Source organism: Syngnathus acus, chromosome 6 (genome assembly GCF_901709675.1).
Source record: "Syngnathus acus chromosome 6, fSynAcu1.2, whole genome shotgun sequence".
Lineage (NCBI taxonomy): Eukaryota > Metazoa > Chordata > Actinopteri > Syngnathiformes > Syngnathidae > Syngnathus > Syngnathus acus.
The window spans coordinates 7,453,939-7,473,982 of record NC_051092.1 but is presented as its reverse complement, the minus strand read 5'-3'; the positions used below and the strand labels follow the sequence as shown (position 1 = coordinate 7,473,982).

At 42.0% G+C, this 20,044-nt stretch overlaps 2 protein-coding genes and 1 long non-coding RNA gene across 3 annotated transcripts; 1 reads left to right on the top strand and 2 right to left on the bottom strand.

Annotated features, from left to right (window-relative positions):
* Positions 1 to 536: 536 nt before the first annotated feature.
* On the bottom strand, positions 537 to 10,611 carry LOC119124748. Its single transcript, XR_005098326.1, has 3 exons — positions 10,599 to 10,611; positions 8,526 to 8,533; positions 537 to 2,536 (listed from the first exon to the last, which is right to left on the bottom strand). It is a non-coding gene; the product is annotated as an uncharacterized LOC119124748 (long non-coding RNA).
* Positions 2,528 to 5,572, bottom strand: bhlhe41 (basic helix-loop-helix family, member e41). Its single transcript, XM_037254998.1, has 5 exons — positions 5,346 to 5,572; positions 5,202 to 5,268; positions 4,985 to 5,092; positions 4,776 to 4,887; positions 2,528 to 3,650 (listed from the first exon to the last, which is right to left on the bottom strand). The coding sequence occupies exons 1-5, from the start codon at positions 5,405 to 5,407 to the stop codon at positions 2,752 to 2,754; spliced, it is 1,248 nt and encodes a 415-aa protein (XP_037110893.1). The 5' UTR covers positions 5,408 to 5,572; the 3' UTR covers positions 2,528 to 2,751.
* sspn (sarcospan (Kras oncogene-associated gene)) lies at positions 8,963 to 19,518 on the top strand. The gene is made up of 3 exons (XM_037254999.1): positions 8,963 to 9,297; positions 14,877 to 14,963; positions 18,513 to 19,518. The coding sequence occupies exons 1-3, from the start codon at positions 9,076 to 9,078 to the stop codon at positions 18,864 to 18,866; spliced, it is 663 nt and encodes a 220-aa protein (XP_037110894.1). The 5' UTR covers positions 8,963 to 9,075; the 3' UTR covers positions 18,867 to 19,518.
* The last annotated feature ends 526 nt before the right edge of the window (positions 19,519 to 20,044 follow it).

Here is a 20,044-nt window from a genome sequence, read left to right as displayed (position 1 = left end):
TTTAACTATTTATGCTACACTGTGATGTGAGGGTACAAAAAACATGTCATAATTTGGTACTAATTGGACTTATTTATTGACAAAATCAGTTGACCCCATGTTATTGACCACTAGAAGATCCACGGTAATCTATTTTTCGAGTTGTAAATTATGTTATAGTATCAGGGTAGAGGTGGCCCCTGGGCTGGGCCCCTTGTTTTTCATCATCCTTCTCTCACATGATCTGGGATCAAAGTCTGGGCTTATGTACATTCTTAAGGCATGACCTGTCATTTTGATTGGAGCTGCATGACTGTGTTTCACCTCCTCAACGCGTCTGCCGAGGTCAGAATTGTCAACTTTTTGTATACGTGAAGCCCTTTGAGACTTGTTTGTGATTTAGGGCTATATAAATAAACTTGACTTGAAGACAACACATAGACTTACTTGTAGTTGCAAACTTTCAAGTCCCCTCCAGGATTTGCGGCTTCCTTCCACCTGTTAAATTGCCGTCACGCACAGCAGACATTCTGCAATTGAAGAGAAAAAGTCCAATGTTGAGTTTTGATATTTATTTTTCAATTCATCAGCAATAATTTATAACAGCATAATGTGAAAAGCAACAAAATGTGCAACACCTGCTCAGGGAAATATTTTTTTCTTAAAAAAAAAAAAATGAATAGACATCTACATCATTGACAGACATTTTATAGTACATTCACAAAAAATATTTACAGACATACATGCCACTTTCTATAACAGTTGATGACCAATTTGAGGCTAACCAGGCTGAAGAAAACTACAAAAGCAACATCATGTTTGCAAAATACAAAGTAAATCACATGAGAAACTTTCTTAAAACGCTTAATGTCACTTAAGTTGCAGGAATTGCTCTCAAATGACAGTCATGTGAACACAGCTTTTTTTTTCATTGAAAAACATTTTACATAACTGTATAACAGAAGCGTATTGTAGTGGGGGTCAATATATGATCAAAAAGTCTAATGGCTAAATTGGGCAGATGACAAGAGTTCCCACTCCATTGCGAATATGACGTCTGATCCCGGTTTGTCTTGAAATCATATGTTTGATTCAAGACAACAACACAAAAGGTCAATTACTTATTGGCTTTCCATGACTTTTTGGGATTTGGAGGTAAAAGCAGAAAAAAAGTGCACTTTACATCTCAAAGAGAAACGCTGTTCCTACTTACAAATGTTAACAGCTTGGAAAATACAGGTACATTCAATATCAAAGATCTATAAGGTGCTATCCTACATTGCTTCCTGGAGGTAAAGAGCCTCACTGCATCTCAATGCAGAAATGCCTCAGTTGGGGGACCTACAATACGCTGGCTATGCAGCTCGCTGCGGAGGGAAAAGCTTCTCCAGTGTCGCAATTAAGGACTTGAATGAGCCTACTCATGACTGACTCTGGGAAAAAAATATATAACTGTCATTCACTTTGATTGATTTTTATATGGCGATTGTGTGAGTTTTTTTGTGTATCCAATATTTGTTTTAAGAGGAACCTTAATGTCTCTCAGAGTACCCCGCGCAAAAAGCTGGGAGTGAGGTATTGTGGCCATCGAGGCCATCTAGTGCACATTTACATCTTGACTTACCCGACTCTCAACCGGGTTTGAATATTTACAGTCTGAGCAGATGCAGCGAGATGTTCCAAACCTTGTCAGACGTCCTTTGCAACGTCTTACATCCAAAGAGATAAGCTGGGATATTACGCACTTGCACTTGTAGTGCTCAAAATTTGACATCAATGCTGCCATTTGAGAATATTTTATCAAAGCGGTTACAAAACTAACTGCAGTGCAACACAACAGTTTTGCCAATCATTGTCGATGAGCATTCAGATGAATTAATCTAGCATAAGTGCAAAAGGCACACAGTCAGAGGTGTTCCATCAAGGTAGCTATAATACACAAAAATCTACTCCATAGACCCACATCATTGATATTCAATTACATCCTCAGAAATTGCCATTACCTTACAAATTGTGTGAATGCTGAGAGATGCAACGACATTTGGCAACTAGTAATGCAACACAGTGTAACATACTGTGCAAGCACGCCCCTTATGGGATGACATCAGAGCAATATGACTGGGCTCTTTGACTACGACTGGCCCGCACACTAGGCGCTTGACCTTTGTGCACCCAACCAGCGAGCTGCAATGGGTCAACTGCAACCCCTGGTGTTCTTATCGAAGTGGCATTTTGTTTTTTTTAAACAACATGGCGCGATTGTCAACGAGAAAACTGATTACTGTGAATCAGGAAGAGGAAATGGACAAGAAATTAACAAATCAGCGTGAATATTTGAGTGATTTTTGGCAATGATCGCCTCATTCATTGACGACACGTGTATTGCGGCAACAGACTTGTCGTGCTTTGCTTTTTAGCCACAGGTACATTTGCAATTATTAATATAAAGTAGGATTGTAAAACAAGATACACGTATTTGTATCATCATATCTAAAAATGATATTTTTGTTGCAAAATCTTGAGATACGAGGTGGAATTTTTTATTTGGACTGTGCGACTGTGCAACTTGTGCTTAGTCTGGGTTTTTTGTGCGTGTTTTTGCAATTCGTGAGAAGACCGAGATCTCAGAAGAGCATGCAAACTGTAAGAATAATAAATATAATATTATTATCTATTAAGTTAGGGGTGCTTGACTCTCAGCATTCACACAACAAATGCATCTGATATGAGAGTGTATGGCCTCCAAGATGAAGGTGATCCGATCCAGACAAGTTAGCTGGTTTGACAGACTGGCAACTGGTCACGCGGCCGCTGAATCCCACTCTCTTCATCGTCGTCACCTTCGTCACTCGTGGGACATTCGTCCTCGGGTGAGCTCATCTCGGGCTCGTGGGTGTTGCCGTCGATTTGGGGGTCCTCGCACGGAGATGAAGCGCCTAATTGCGCCGACAAGCTCGGGAAGGCCGCAGCGGCCGCTACGGCCGCAGCTGCGGACGCTTGTGCAGGGTACAGCCACGGGAAGGGGGAGGCCAGGGCCGCCGCTGGGTACATGCCCTTTTCCATGTTGCTTTTATCAAAAAGAGGCATGTACGAGGAAGCGGCTGATGGGTTGATGAAGTAGAAAGGCATGCAAATTGGTGTCTGCTGTCCCACTCCGGTTAATCCCATCAGCGAGTTCATCAACGCCATATCAGCAGCCCCCGAGCCATTTGCGGACCAGTTCATCTTTGGTTTCTTGGCCGGGCGATCGTCTCCAAACTCCTGCTTGATTTTCACACCTTTGGCTGCCTGCAAGGTGTTGCTGTGCTCACACTCTTTGTCCTTGCCCCCCTCGCCCCCGTAGCCACTGTCCGTGTCCGTGTCGTTCTCGGTCAGATCCCCGCCTTGGGTCCTCTGGATGACCGGGACGCAGTTGGCCTGGTTGTCGGCTTTGTGCCCATCCGGTGTGACGCCGACGGGGAGCTGCTGCTGCTGCGGGGGGAAGAGCGTGCTGGATTGAACCCTGGCCAGGGCCTTGTGGAGGTGCTGGACCAGCTGGGCACCGCTCTGTTCGTGCGCTGTCCAGTTCTCAAACTGACTCAGGTACTGGAGGACTTCCTTGGCGCACGTTTGAAAACCAGAGTGGAAAGCTTCTGCATCGGTGTGAATGGACGACTTCATTGACCGGTCCCCTGTTGAAACAAAAATAATCACGTTTTAACCCTAATGCTCTTGACTTTCTATGCATGCATTGTACTGTATGCTTCAAATTCTGAAATAATATTTCTCCAAAAAAGGTGGGTTTTTTTATCCACCACTTGTTTTTGGATAAAAACACCTGAGGTGTGTCTGAAAAATGTAGGCCCACAAAACATAAATTTCAAACCCAGACTTCTAGTTTTCCCCTTCAGTCTGGCCCAGATGATCAGCCAGCACATCCAAAAAGAGATCCAGCAGCATTTGCGTAAGAAGTAAGAGTTGACATGACAATGTGCCTACCTCACAATGCCCCGAACATCTGAGCTCAAGGAGGGTCATCAAGAAAATTCCCTTTTGAAAATGTGGCGGACAACATGATGGCTACGACGACAGAGCTGTAGATGATCCCGGAAGAATCTTTCCAGGAGTGTATGAAAACATGGCAGACAATGTGGAAAGTGCATCGGACTCCTATGGGATGACTTATCAGGGAAGACTTGTAGGATTTGAAATATCAATATTTGGATACCAGTCCTGCAATATTTTTGAACCACCATAAATCAAAAATGTCTTCTTTCATGTCTGACAGGAAGAAAATAAGCCATGTGAATGCCTTCTTTTTATGTTCAGTATTTATGACCACTCTTATCCTGTTATACATGTTGACATTCCCAATCCAAAGACCACCAGGGAATGAAAAAAAACTTTTCGTTCCATCACGACATGTATATTTTCGCCGTTTTAGAATTCCCACCATCGCTGCCATTTATCTGCATGCACTAGTAAAGTCATCAAATTTCACGTTGAAACACAATTGGGGTATTTTTTATTTTTATTTTTTGTCAAATGTCAAATCGAGTCCAACCGTGGGGCAAGATCAATATGTATACCAATTTTAAGTTCGATGCAAAGTGCAATTTCGCACAAAAATTCTATTTGGAAAAAAATAAAGACGACAACAACACGTGATCGACAAGTGTCAGCGCACGTGCGGCGTTTGCTGCACTCGGAATGGCGCCCGTGCGTGCAAGTATTATTTGTTTCTTTCCACTGCGCGTGCTTTATCACCACACCTATGTACACAATCGATTAGGCTTGGCGAAGCGTGTAGATCTTACCGTTTTGCAAAGCAATGATCTTCTGGTGCTGCTGCTCAGTGACTGCAGTCAATGCGTTTAAATGTTTCAGGGTTAATTCCAGGACAACCGCCTTCTCCAAATGGCCCAGCGTCTGCGTGCGTGGACACAAAACACAAGTCCATGATGTCTAATATTCAAATACATTTTCCCTATCCACGCAACCTAAACTTCTTAGAAGTTGATCTTACCGACAGCTTTAAATGCTCCGGCAGCAGATCCTTCAGTTGACCGATACATTCATTGATTCGGTCCCTCCTCTTTTTCTCTATCAAACGGTGTGGTAACTTATAAGCGTCCTGTGGAAAAAACAAGACGCGATACGTGGGTTCCAAAGTTACGTCATAGCCATTGCAACAAGGTATCTAAATCATGAAAACACGTTTTAAAATGTTTCTATTTCCGCACCTTGCCACCATCCTCCCGTTTTATTCCCCTTTTGGATTTGCACATGTACAGAGAGGGGTAGTCCACCCTAAAGTACAAGTGGGAAGAGTCAAACATTGTTTTTTTTTTGTTTTTTAAGACTTGGCAAAAAGAAAACACGCTCACCCCAGAAAGTCTGCGCGCTCCATGAAGTGTCTTTCCTGTAAATGTGCTATTCTTTCATCCATCAGGTGTGTCCTGCAGCTTTTCTTGCCCACAAATGTTTGTTATTCCACAAAGCGCGCGGCTGATGGTGCACACGGTGTGCGTGTCCTCTGCTTGGAGCTGCGCCGCCTAACACTGATACCTCCACTTCTCCCTCCGCGGCTGATGTGTCTCGCCGCCCCCCCCCCCCCAGCACCCGCTCCCTCCCTCCCTCCCTTCATGCCGCGGCCACTTCGCAAAGCCGCCTTCCATCTGCCGCTGTGGCCAACAAGAGCGCACGCGCGACTCAGCGAGGGAACGGCTTCCCACTCACGTGTATTCTCACGGCACAAAGTCCACTAAAACCTGCTCCGTGTCCGTGCGTGCGTGTGTGCGCGCGCTTGCGTGCGTGTTACTGCAGCCACAGCCGGTGAGACAACAGCTGGAGGCTGAACTCATTCTGAGACTTGATTCATGCGACAACTAAACGAGCACATGCTTGATGAGTTCTAAATCAATTGAGTTGTCGTCGGGTCACGTGTGATTTAAATTCTACATCTCTTCCACTTAAAATTAACATTTTAAAACACACCCAAAAAAACACCACAACTGGAAATGACTTATTTCCTCGGTCGCTGTTTTCATGTCTGATGTACTTTTGTAAATTACAAGTACTCACTTGGACTCTGTATTTAAAGAGGCCATACTGTGCATTTGTCTGAGCTATTAGTAGTGCTGTGCGTGAATCAGTCGTAATTAATTCACTTGTTCGATTGGGTTAACTGATTTATAATTTCTCTGATGAAATAACAAAAACAAAAAAAAATCCAGCTTCCTATAATGTAGCAAGAAGGATGACATAAAAGTAGCCAGTGACAACATACAGTTTCATGTTTACATTCTTTCTGCACTCTTGTGGCTTCAGACGCTGTGGCACAGTGTAGCTTGCCTTTTTCGTTAGTTTCACTGCAACACAGTTCCAACAACCATCAAAGATAATTTGATCACTTATTGGATGATGCCGGAATGAGCTGGGACACAAATGCTTAGGTTAACGTCACGCTAACTAGCAAATAGGACAACATGAGAGGATGGATTTAAAATTAGACCCAAGAAATAAGCATTTCGGGAAATGGTTCAATGGTTGAGACCACCCTTGGATCTGCCGTTGGCCAATGTATGGTCACGGAGATTAAAGTAAGTTATTTCAACCTGAAACTTGCACGTACGATTCAAGCATGTGGCGGCTGGCATTGATATTAGTGTGGTTTTGAAGAGGGAGTCCTGCGATGGTCTTTGTTAAAGCTCCAATTATATAATGGCACTTGGCTTGTATCATAGCTGCATGTCTAGTCTAATGTTTGTAACAACCCAATCTGCATTAAAATCCCTAAAGAATTTAATGAGTTATAATGAAGGGAGCCAAACACAAACATGAGCTGCTGTACAGTGGGGCAAAAAAGTATTTAGTCAGCCACCATTTGTGCAAGGTGAGATGCCTGTAATTTTCATCATAGGTACTTCAACTATAAGAGTCAAAAGGAAAAAAAATCCGGAAAATCACATTGTCTGATCTATAAGGAATTTATTTGCGAATTATGGTGGAAAATAAGTATTTGGTCATTAACAAAAGTTCATATTAATACTTTGTTATATACTCTTTGTTGGCAATGACAGAGGTCAAAGGTTTTCTGTGAGTCTTCACAAGATTTTCACATACCGTTGCTGGTATTTTGGCCCATTCCTCCATGCAGATCTCCTCAAGAGCAGTGAGGTTCTGAAAAAAGATTCCTGTTGGATATTAGCTTGTTTATATGACTCCCATTCTTAATCCATTGGTTTTACCATGATGTCCGCCCATCATTTGTAGCTAAAACAGCCCTGACTCTGCTGAAAAAAACTTTCCACAATGTGCAGGTTTGAGTTAATGGCCTTTTTTTTCTCACCATTCTTTCTGATGCACTCTTGTAAAATCACACATGGATGAGAAGGCCTGGCTCGCAATCTCCACTCCAATTCATCCTAGAAGTGTTTTATTGGGTTGAGGTAAGGACTCTGTTCAGCTCAGTCAAGTTCATCCACACCAAACCTTTTTGTCTTTATGGACCTGGTGGACTGACATCCATTTAAAACCTGTAGATTAGGAACGGATTGTCACATAACATTATATGCAAGTCAAAGCAGGTGAGCAAATACTAATGGACAAAAAAAACCAGTGGCTTCCAATAGAAGCATGATTTATTACATTTTACCCACAGAACAGACAACTGAGTCTTTAACAAAGTCTACAGTATGTAGATGGAGAGTCTGGGGCTCACATATTAGACATGTGCTCCTGTTCATGCGGTGTATCGTAACCATGGCAGCAGCCCAGTTGTGTGCCCAGACATGTGCATTACACTCCTTTATTGAGCACTTACTTCTTGTTCTACTTCATCTTCTTTGTTGTCGTCGTCTTCTACTTCTTCTACTTGTTGTTGTAGTTGTTCTTTTCTTCTTATCACCGTGTCTAAAATTAAAATCATTTTTGTCTTGGATTGCAGATGATATGGGACCTATCTGTCACGGATCGGATGGAGCAGGGCGACCAAATGCCGCTTGGACCAGGGTTTGTTCAACAAAACAAACTAATAGACTCGGCAAACTGACATGACTTAACGAAATAACAAAAGGACTAACCGACAGGGACGCGAAACCATTAAGACACCAGGAACCAAACGACATCAAGACAACAACACACAATGATCCGACGGGGCGTGAGGGGCAGACAGGACTTATATACATGACAGGTAACAAGAAGAAGGTGAGAATAATCAGACTAATCATGGGCACACAGGAGGGGAAGGGCGAGCACACAGACAGAAACCAAGACAGAGACACATAGTAACACGGCTGGGGACAAGACGTGACACTATCCAAGCTGACTAAGATGCAGCTAACAATAGGCTGAAGCCAAACGACCATTCATACTGTTAAGAACAATTTATGATCTTCAATTTGCCTCAGATGCATGTTTTTGGAATGTGGGAGAAAACCAAGCAAGCACGCAGGGAACATGCTAATTCCACACAGGAAGGCTAGAGTCAACATTTTGAACCCCAGACCTCATCACTCTGAGGCAGATGTGCTCACCCCAAATAGTTTGTAATAGGTGGAGTGGACCATTCACACTCACATTCACAACCATACCCAATTTAGAGTCCTCACATAGACTCAAAAGTGTTGTGATTTGTTTTTATCAGAGCGTATGGTTCTTCAATGTGGTGGAAAGAAGGATGCAATCACCCACTCACAGAATAAAAGTGTAATCTTCTCAACTATTACGTTTTTACTGAATGAACACGCGCCTGTCAACATACTCGTTCCTTTCTTTAATGAGCATATTTGAGATCATGGCAGCACAGTAGTATGTTGGAACAGACTTTCTGCCGCCCTTCCCTCCTTTTCCTTTGCTCCTCTGTGAGCCGCCTGCTCTATATGTGGCACTGGAGCCACTCACGGAATCTGTTCCAAATGTTTTCCATATTAGTTCAGCGTCTCCTCTGTTTCCAAATAGCAGCTATGGTGAGAGGAGCCCTGGGCAGGGAGGGGAATAAGAGATGGGGGCGGGAGGCCGGGGGCGAGCAGGCAGCCCAGCTCGGCTGTTTTCAAACAGTGCCGAAAAAAGTAGTGAGGACTGAGAGGTACGGATTGTGAGGTAGTGACGGGAGACATGGGCAAGAAAGGTTCCTCAGAGCAGAGGGATGGCGGAAAGAGAAGAGAAGAGAGCCCGGGGCCAGATGACGACCGCAAGTGCAGAGCGTGCCGCTTCCCTCTGCTCGTGGCCCTCTCGCAGCTGCTCCTGGGGGTAGCTGTCACAGTGGTGGCTTTCCTCATGCTGGCCATCAGCCCTTCACTTCTGGCCAGAGAGACGCCGCACTGGGCTGGGATCATTGTAAGCGTTGTCTTTGTGCTCAACTTCTACTACATTCCTTGCATGGACGCTTGTGGTTTCTTGTTACTACTGCATCTCTATTTTCACCACACGCTCTTCAACAGTGCCCCGACCTCACTCAACGAACAAAACACTGGCATTATCACACTATAATACGTAGTCAAACTCGTTTGGATTCGACTGACAATGTCCCATGTATGTTATTTGATAACATAATACAATCGCATGCCATTTTGACCTTAAACATTTTGCAGTGTGGCAATGTGATACAGTCTCACTACACCAAAACAGTCACGACAGTAACTTCCTCTGAGTGTCCGCCCACAAGTGCACAGAGAGTTCAACTGCAAAGGTTGATTAAGCCAATTCACATTTAATTAAATCCAAAAGGCTTCTTTAGTTCTTATTCATACGTGTGGAGTTTTCCTATTGATGTGTCTGTTGGCTGTGGCCTCTGTGGTCACATGGGGTTTGTTGTTATTATCAGGAATTGCGGATGAATACAGTAGATGGCTACCCCCACACCTCTTTCAAACTACCCAAAATTTGAATACCAATGTCCTCAATTGAATGTCCTTCCTTTTTGATATGCAATAGAACTGCTAACTCTGGACCTGAAGGCTGACCTCCTACTATATTGTTGGCTTGTGTTTGTTTGCGTAGCGGTGGCTTGGCCTCTCTAGTGTAGAGGTCACGCCCCTCGTCATGACATTGTACTTTATATATAAAAAAAAAAACATTGCTGAGTTTGTTTCTAGGGATTTTGCCCTTGGAGTAAATCAACTTTGGTCCAAGGATGATGTCGTGTGAAGCCTATATGTGGTCTTTGGAGAAATTCTCCAACAAAGCAGCCAAATAAGGATACACCACATTCCACCTATGTAGAAAATTGTGATTTATTTTAGCAGCGCCTGGCTTTATTTTCTAATGATGGCAAGCACTTAAATCACCGCGGAAAAGAAGCATGAATATGCGTCGGTACTTAAAACAATGACGAGAAGCAAGGCAAGGTTGCCCCAGCTTTACCAGCGCAGTAAGGTCTGGGCAACCAACCAAGTTAGTAATTGCTAGAACGAAGGGTGTCGCTCCAAAAGTGAATGCTCCAACACATTTGGAGACTCTCTCTTCATCCATTGGAGTGAACAACCAGCCCTCCCAGTCTCATAAATCGAAATGTCACTTTGTTAGCAATACTAAAACAAAGGCAACACAAAATATTTCAAACAGCTAATCATGCCCAAATGATCTGTAATCAAAGGAATACACCCAAAGGACTATTTGGTGGACTCCTCAACATCAACATCAGAAGTCTGGGCCCCAAAAAGGAGCAGATTGAACATCTGAATCTAACCTTGACTTTTTAGGACTGACCGAAACATGGTTAACGCCAGTTATATCATTCAAACTGGTGTCCATCCCAGGTTTTAACATTATCAGGACAGACCACAATTCCAGAAGAGGGGGTGTGATATTATTTATGTGTGAAAACTTGATCTGATTCTACCCCAATGCACTATTGAATGTGTAGGAGTACAAGTAAAACTCTCACACAAAATTTACATTCATATTTTAACCCTCTACCGCTCAACAAATGAAAAAGAAACCTTCTATAACCAACTGTCCCATCTCATTAAGGAAACTAATAGTAAATACACTATAATCCTATGTGATTTCGTAAACCTAAACTGGCTAGACAAAAATAAAACGTGGTAAACCTAAAAAATGCATCTACTAAACTAGGCTTCACACAAACAATCGAAATGTCCACTAAATTTACTAAGTCCACTCAGAAATTGATTGACCTAGTCTTCACCTACAAGTCTGACCGAATTATAAAAATACTATATAGCCTAATTACAGGTCTATCAGACCACAATCTAACACTAGTTAATAGAAAACTATCCAAAACATGATATAAAACCACCATGCAGAGCACCACTAGAAAATGTTTAGTCCCAAAGAGTGCGCTGCCAGAACTTGATGAGGATATTAAAAATGCAAAATGGGTAGACATAGAATACAGAGATTGTAATGAGACCAGCAACACCATTCTCACAACTATTTCTGAACTCGTGATGTGTTGTGCGCGTACGAGTAAACCCAAACGGAACATAAAAAAGCTGCCATGGTATAACGATGCGCTATTATGAATTATCAATCAATTATAATAATCAATAATAATAATATAATCAATTATGAACGAAAGAGACACCGCACTAAAAAAAAACCTAAAAAGCAAGAATTATACCGATAGACTAATGTTCAAAGGATTACGAAACAAAACCACGAGATTGTTTCAACACACCAAGTCAAACTGTTTCCTTCAATTTAGGTATACGGGAAACAAAGGTAGAGAGCAAGTCTCTGTGGCGACCAGTTGACAAACTAACTGGCAAAGGATCACTTACAACACCAATCCACGTCACTATTGATGGAATGGTGGCCACAGTCAACGTTAAAGTTGTGGAAGATGTTAACAACCATTTCATTAATATAACAATAATGCCAATAACCAACAACTCACCTGTCAATCATGCTGCTACTCTCATTGCTGTCGAACTCAAAAGCAAAAGACATGTACGGACTAAACACTATCTTCTTGGAATCAACCCTTGTGACACCCATTTGGCATCTCGTAAAGGCCTCACTCAGTGAAGGGGTATTCCCCAACAACCTTAAGATAGGCATAGTCACCCCAATCCACAAGGGTGGAAGTACACGTGACATAAAGAACTTTCGACCCATTACTATCTACCCGGCACTTTCCAAAACAATTGAAAAAGCAGTCGCACAGCAACTAATCCGTCACCTTGAATCACAAAATCTCCTGCATGCCATAAAATGTTATTTCCGCCCAAGCACTCGACTGAAACAGCCTGCTGCCATTTGATAGAACACCTCAAAATGAGACTTGACCAGGGAGGCGTCGTAGGTACGGTCTTCCAGGACCTAAGAAAGGCATTCGACATGGTTAACCATGATGTCCTCTTAGCCAAACTAATACAATACAATCTGGCTCCCAGTGTCTCAGACTGGTTCAGATCATACCTGACTATGCGCAAGCAATGTGTCCAAATTAATGGAACAAAGTGCGCACAACAGAAATCCGTATTGCGTCCCGCAGGGGTCGATACTAGGACCGCTACTTTTCAGTCTCTACATTAATCACCTAGCCTCAATTTGTACGCCGATGACACCGTCATATACGTACATGGCAAAGATGCCACCGTAGTAGAGACCCTAACCAAGACGATGAACAAAATCGCCAACTGGTTACTCCTCTCGCCTATCACTAAACGTTGCAAAAACAGTATCAGTTTTACAAGACTACACCACCACCCGGCAGTCACAGTTCGAGGGGAGCCTTTAATGTAACAGAAGAGACTAAATGCCTCGGTATTATCCAACCTAAATTTCCGTAAACACATTAGGAAAATGACAAATACAGCCTGTACACCTTCAAACATATTAGGAACGCCCTCTCGTGGGAGGCAGCAATAACATTCTACCATGCTGTGATCCTATTTCGCTCCCTACACTGCATAACGAGCTGGTCACAGGCAAACATAACAACTATCAAACCCTTAAAATCAGTATACAAACAAGCAAGAAAAATACTAGCAAAAAAGCCCAAATCATATCATATCTGTTCCCTCCTAAATGAATATGAACTGCTAGACATCGACCATCTAATAAAACTATCAAACCTGACTCTCATATTCAAAAGACTAGATGGAGTTGCACCACCTCCACTCAAAATGTTTATCCAGCCTGCCTTGGAACGTACAAAAAGAACAACCAGAACAGCCACCTAGGGAAACCTCACCATCTCAAAAAGAAAAAGCGCTTTTGCACAAAACTGCTTCGCATACATAGCAATAAAAGAATGGAATGAATTCCCCCAACACATAAAGTCCTGTATAAACATCAAAGAGTTCACCAAACAAACTACAATATACCTACAATCAAAGCAGAAGAGAACCAAAGTTTTATCTTTAAAATAAATTAGATAAAAATCTATGGTTTGATATGGTATGGTGGGAATTCTGATTTTATTCTCAGAATTCTGACTTTAAAGTGGGAATTCTGACTTTATTCTCAGAATTTGGACTTTAAAGTTCACACATCCCCCAAAAATATGTTGTTGTTTGTAAATCAGGCATTCAGTCAGAAAAAAACATCCATCCATTTTCCATTGCTTATAGCAATGGAGCTGGAGCTCATCCCACCTGACTTTGGACCAAAGTAAGAAGACATCTTGGATTGTTCACCCCTCAATCAGAGCACTCTTAGTCGTAAACAACTGTTCACATAATTAACATCCATACCTGCAGGCATAGAGCAACAATTGATCCCCCACTGGGTGTACGAGAGTCATCACTGAGGACCGCTGCACAACCGATGCAAGAATCTCTTAGAATTTGCATAACTACTGTGCTCCATGCAGAAATTTGTTTCTTACCTGATTAGGCTTAAAGACAGGGGCCCAATATCTCAAATGCTCTCAAATGTCTATATAAGAGAGAGTGGCATCAACCGGCAGAATCTTGATACAGCTCCTCTATAGATGATGCGGGTCTACGGCCCTAATCCTCTTCCGTACAAGTCAAGTCAAGAGTTGCCACCAAATTCAAATCATACAAGCTTCCTTTGTCACAATAGAGAGCGGAATGATAATGAAATACTTATTTACAGCTCGTCACAAAGAAGTACACTTGTAAACATTAAAAGAACACACACTTGTATCTTTAAAAATTAAGAGTGTAGAATAAATTTAGAATTTTTTTTTACTAACATTTGCACGAGTGTGTACAGCTACATGTATCTAACACAGACTGTGATGATGGATATGTGAATATGTTGTCAACTTTTATTGGTTTTAACTGTGATGATACATACTGACAGGTTACACTCTATATTGGAGGAAACATCAGAGGTGTCAAAAGTGTGTTTATTACTCAAGTAAAAGTACTAAATATATATTTGGTTTTAGAAATACCTTTAGAAAAGTTGAAGTATCAACTCCAGCTTTTTACTTAAAGCTGGTCCTAATCACCCACCTCTGATGCAGGTTTACCTACTGAAGTTTCTGGTGAGAGCATGTTTGCTATTTTTTGGCTCAATAAATCAGGGCAAATGAGGTCAGCCTTTGTGGCTGTTTTGGCCCTGTCTTAGTGTCCAGTCAAGATATAATCTGCCGTCGAAAACATCTCGGCGTCCCGAGTTAGATTCTCACGAGACGAATCCAAGTGAAAAACACTGAGGTCATCAAAAAACTTTCCAGAGACTCTTGTTGAGTGCTTAAGAACCTGGGAATAACCGTAAAATAAGATGCCGCACGTTAGTCATAAGACTCTAACTGCAATGTGGAAAGAGTGTGAAAGAAAGACTGTGTCTGTGGAGGTTTGAGCGACTCATGTAATCACATCAGTTAATATGCAATAAATTACTGGCAGTCGTCAACATGCGAGCAAAACAATGTGTTGTGCTCCAAGACCCAAACCAAACGCATACACAAGACTACTAGCTTTAAAAGAGAATGAAACTAATGAAACTAAGATGCCTGTATTGTTTTGCAGCTATGTTTGGTTGCCATTGTGGGATTCATCCTGTACTGCGTCACCTATCGCCCAAATGAGCGCTCGACCCTGCAGTTCATTGTCAAGGTGGGTTTGCACACGAGTAAACAGGATGTGTTCATGTTGACGGGTCCATCATGCAAAAATCAAGGACATGCTCTAATTTATTTACAACCTTTGAAATGGCATAGGGGAGCTGGGGTAAGTTCAACAAATAGGATCAGGTTCTGCCACTCCTTGTTGCTGATTAAAGAGGAAGTCAACCCCCAAACTTTCTTTGTAAGAATGTTCTGTGCAGCCCGACTAGTCGAAACACTGTGTTGTTTCGTTTGTGTAATATGAGTTATGCAGGCAAAATCCACCTGTTTTTATTCTTCTCAAAGGGCGGCCATTTTGCCATTTGCTGTCGACTGAAAATGACATCACAGTTACCGGGCGAGCCGTGATTGGTTGTGACCTGAGACCTGACAACAGTGATGTCAATTTTAGTCGAAATAAAGTGGCAATAAAGTTTGCTTGTAACGATACATTTACTCCATCATATGTGTGATAATGCATGTGAAAATACCAAAGTAAATAGTTTTTTGTTCTATGCATCATTTAAGATAGCTGCAAAACTGGGCGCTAAAACTGTAGCATAAAGGTGCAACATATTAACTGTGGTGGATAATAAAGTCAATATGGTAGCCACAGGGTAAATTGAGCAATATGGGCAGGGTAGGTTGCTACCAGCTCACCTTATCCCATCTCATTTATTAGTGTGTTTGTGCTGTGTAGCAACATGTACGTATATGTAAGCTCTAGCATCATTGTGCACTGTCACAGTACCTGTCCTGCAACATGCAAGTAGATCTCTGGACAAAACCTTTTATGATGTGCAGTCAGACTAAAGGTCCTCCATAATAATGTAGGATTGTCTATTTTAACGATTGACCTATCAGGCTAATATCATGCAAAGCTTGTAGTACTATCTTAATCCAGGAAGGGAGGGGAGGAAGGGAGAGGTGGAAGGAGCTGCAAAGCTAGGTAGAAGGGAAGGAAGGGAAGGTTGGGGGATGTGGTAGTTTGTGTAACAAGACAACAATCGTGTGGTATTGGCATAGTAAGAGTTCTCATTTCATCAGTCATCTCATGTTTATGCACTCACATTCGTAGAAGACTTTTAATGAAGGTTGCATTCATTGAGTTCAAAGGATTTACGAGGTAATTTTGCAAAAAGGCCACATAAGAAATCTATAGTGTATGCGTGGGTGAGCAGTTAGTGTTACAAATTGTTGGAATGTTCTATAGAATGTATAAATCCTAGCTTAATGCTGATACTATGCAAGAACGGCAAAAAATCAACATAGATCAAAATCGACATAATCCCTTGCACTAAATAACAATAGGCTAATAATGATGATAGGCGAGCTGCTTTTGTTTTTACCAGGCTGGGTATAGAAAATGAATGAATGGAAGTATCTGCAGTCAACATACCCATACTTTTTGTAATTTTTGCAAAAAATAATATCAAAAAGTATTTATTCTTGAATATTTTCTTGAAATTGATGATGAAATATTGGGTGTGACTTGCAATACGAATGCAGTGAAGGGAAGTAACCACAAGAGTCGGCTTCTTTCTGTCACCAAATGTAAACTCAAGCATAAAGGCCCACCGAAACAGTTGCAGTTAATCCATTTGCTGTGACTGCGCCCCCTTCTATCTGCCCATGCTTCAGATTTCACGGCTGTTCCAAAATTAGCATGAATGCTATTTGGAATCATCATCTTGCGTAACTCCATAAGTTTCGAAGTGAGAGGAAACACCAACGAGTAAGGGCTGCAGTTATATAAGTGATGGATTAAGATCAAATTTAAGGGTTATTGCTCTAGTGAAACTGCATGAACATCATATAGCCATTGGCACATTTTACAACTGTATTTTTAGATACTGGCGGTTGCTCAAAACACACACGTGCATGCAGGAGGCAGGCCACAGGCGGGGTTCTCGATCTGAGGGCCGCCTCTCGCCCTGTAGGATTGTGGGTAATCTCTTTCAAAGGAACATGCAATAGCCACTAAGACGGCATTCCTGTTCATGACTGTGAGGTCCTGCAACCAATTCAGGGTCTAGTCCGCCTTTTGCGCATTGTCAGCCCAGATTGGCTCCAGCACCCCCCACGACCCTGAACGGGATAAGCGGTGTTGGAAATGTGATGGCTGGATGGATGGACTTTAAGGTCACTAGTTTGTTCACGCAGTACGTATAGTACTCTTATGCAACGGGCAATAATTACAAGTCTAGATTGCAGCCTGTTTTGACACGACACAAGACAGATTTTTGGGGTCATGAGTCATTTTATCATATCTCCAAGTCAGGTCCTGTGAGGTCACAGTGAAGATGACCTTTGCCCACTAAACTGTAATCATTCACCTTTTTTTTTTATCTCAAGAGAACGTCTGGGCCCCAAGCAATAAATATCCCTCCAGAAATTGTTTAGAATAGAGATTACGTGATTTGGGCTCAAAACACAGCCTGCAAACAGAAACAAACTAGAGGCAACGAATTCTAATCCCCTCAAAAAAAGTCATGCGAATGAATGCTCTAAAATGAAATTATTTGGACCATTAATCTAGGTAATACAAAATAGCATGGATGAGTCATCAGATCCCATTTAAATTTTGGATGCTTAAAGCCATTAGGACAGAGGTTTTATTGTCAATTAAATACCCTTGAGTCTTGCAGAAAAAAAGAATGGTTGGATTGAAAAGCGTAATCATACAGCTGTTGCCACAAATTGTGCTCGTTGATTGATTTAAAATGTTATGACGCTATAGTTAGGTGCAGTAAGAAAACAAGTGGAAGAATAATAAGAGCTAGAAACTTCAAGGCAAGATGAAATACCAAAGCAAGAAATACATGACGGATTGGCCATAGCATATTATATTAAATTCCAGCTTCCAGTTGATAGATGGGGGCTGTGAGTGTAACAAAAGTAAAATCACAACAATATGACTGAAATGCTTGGATGCCCTGATCTCTTTGCGAATTTGATGGCACGTTTCCTCACCAGACTTGTTGTCAACCAATGGAGGGACAAAGATCCAGTCACACTAACATTACAACAATGGGCAAATATAGGAACTTTCAAATAACACGTCATGCAAGTTTTGGAGAAAAAAAAAACCTACTCCAAGCATAGGAGAAAAACATACAAGCTGCAAAATAAGGTCAAAACCAAAATTGAATCCCTAAATGTCAGAAGTGTGTGGCAGGCCTTTTTGCTGTAAAAGTCAAATATTTGTTGCTTTTGAGGAGAGAAGCTCAGCTTTTTATGGTTGATTTCAAAATGTGTGGAATTTCGATGCCACAATAGAATAGTGGACCTATGATAACCTCAAATTGCGATCCTTTTCGAGATGTGTGCTGAGAAATATAGCTTCTGGGCTGAACTATGAAAGAAAAGAATACATGCTATCCTTCCTGACACATGACTCAATATTATCTCAGATGCCTTCTCGTTACCGCTTTCAGCATAACAATGATGGAATGAAACCTTTGGGAGTCCTTTTAACCTCATTTGCTGCTTTCTGACACATCTGTCAGGATTCACACAATGACAATGCATGATGTGACACTTTTTTTCCTGCCCACAGCTCCTGTACTTTACATTGTGTGCCATCGGCCTGGTCATATCCACCTTGGTTGTGGCCTTTGCTGGATACCACCACGCGCAGACCAGCAGCCTCAGCTGCCTGCCCACCGCTGATGCCTGCGAGTGCACGTTGGACCCCCGTGACCCCATAGCTCGCACGTTCACCTACGAGGGCGTCGACGACTGTCAGGATATCACCGAGACGCTCACACTCTACTTTTTGCTCCAGATTGTGCTGAACCTAGTTCAGGCCTTCGTCTGTGCTGTGGCTGTCTTCATCATGTGGAAGCACCGCTACCAAGTCTTCTACTCTGGCCTTCAAATCGGATCCTTCCAGCAGTGGAACAAGGTTTAACAGGATGACTGAGCGGATCACAGCGGACACGCCAACTTTGGCCCTACAGCGTGATGTCACAGCCATCTTGTGTGATGATTGTATTACATACAAAAATGCTTTTTTGTACCACTTGTGTATGTTGCAGATGGAGAGTGAGTAGACTTATTTACTTCAATGTCACAAAAAGCATGCGAGCATGCATCCTGTAACAGATTTTGACTTTTGCAGATGGTGAGTAGACTTATTTACTTAAGAAGTGTCACAAAAAGCATGCAAGCATGCATCGTGTAACAGATTTCGACTTCTGCGTTGCATTATTCCATCACAAAATGTATGTCCATGCTTTAAATGTGTTGGTAATACCAAGCATGAAATGTGTTTAATCTCGTGAAATATTAGTTTTGGTCTAGACTTTGGATTTAAGTGCCATCTGCTTTAGTGAACAATTGCCTCTCTATTTTCATGCTAGAGTGAAAATATTGTCATTCTCAGCAAACCAAGGCGAAAACGAGCATGAAAGTCAAGGTCTTGCTTTTCATGACATTATACACGGCTCCGACGTCACGTTATTTTGGTGTTGTTTTCAGTGGCGTGTTGTTCATTCTCTGTATATGTGATGTTGACACAAACTGAACAAACAATGAAAGTAAAACATTTTGAAAATTTCGAATGGGATTCCCAGTATTTTCCACCACCGACTTGCATTCATGGTTTTCATTTGTTGTGATTCTAAACGTTTGTGACCACAGCAACATTAAGCACATCTTCAAAAATAATGATTTCCAAGAAACAAAAAGGGCTTTCATTTTAAGGCAGTGCATATCCATTGAGCAAATGTGTTTCCCCTTGTGCAACCCATGCAGGATGAGGTCGTACGCATAAAAACCATGTTCTGCATTTAGGGAGTGGCGACCCAGCATGTAGTTTACAAATCAGATGTGCAAACTAAAATCTTTAAACAACTTAGTGCAAAGAGAACCTCGTGGTTTCCTTCAACGTCAGCGCTGCTTTCAAAGCCTGAAACCAAATGTATGACTAACGTGTGACATCGGCGAGAGACAATGTGATCTCTATTCAAACTCACATGTATTTGACTGTGATCGTAACAGTTCATTCCGAAGTGACAAGTGTGACTTCGCACAGCAAATGAACTGTAGTGTTTCCTCAAAGATTGCCCTGTCAGGGCAATTCATCAT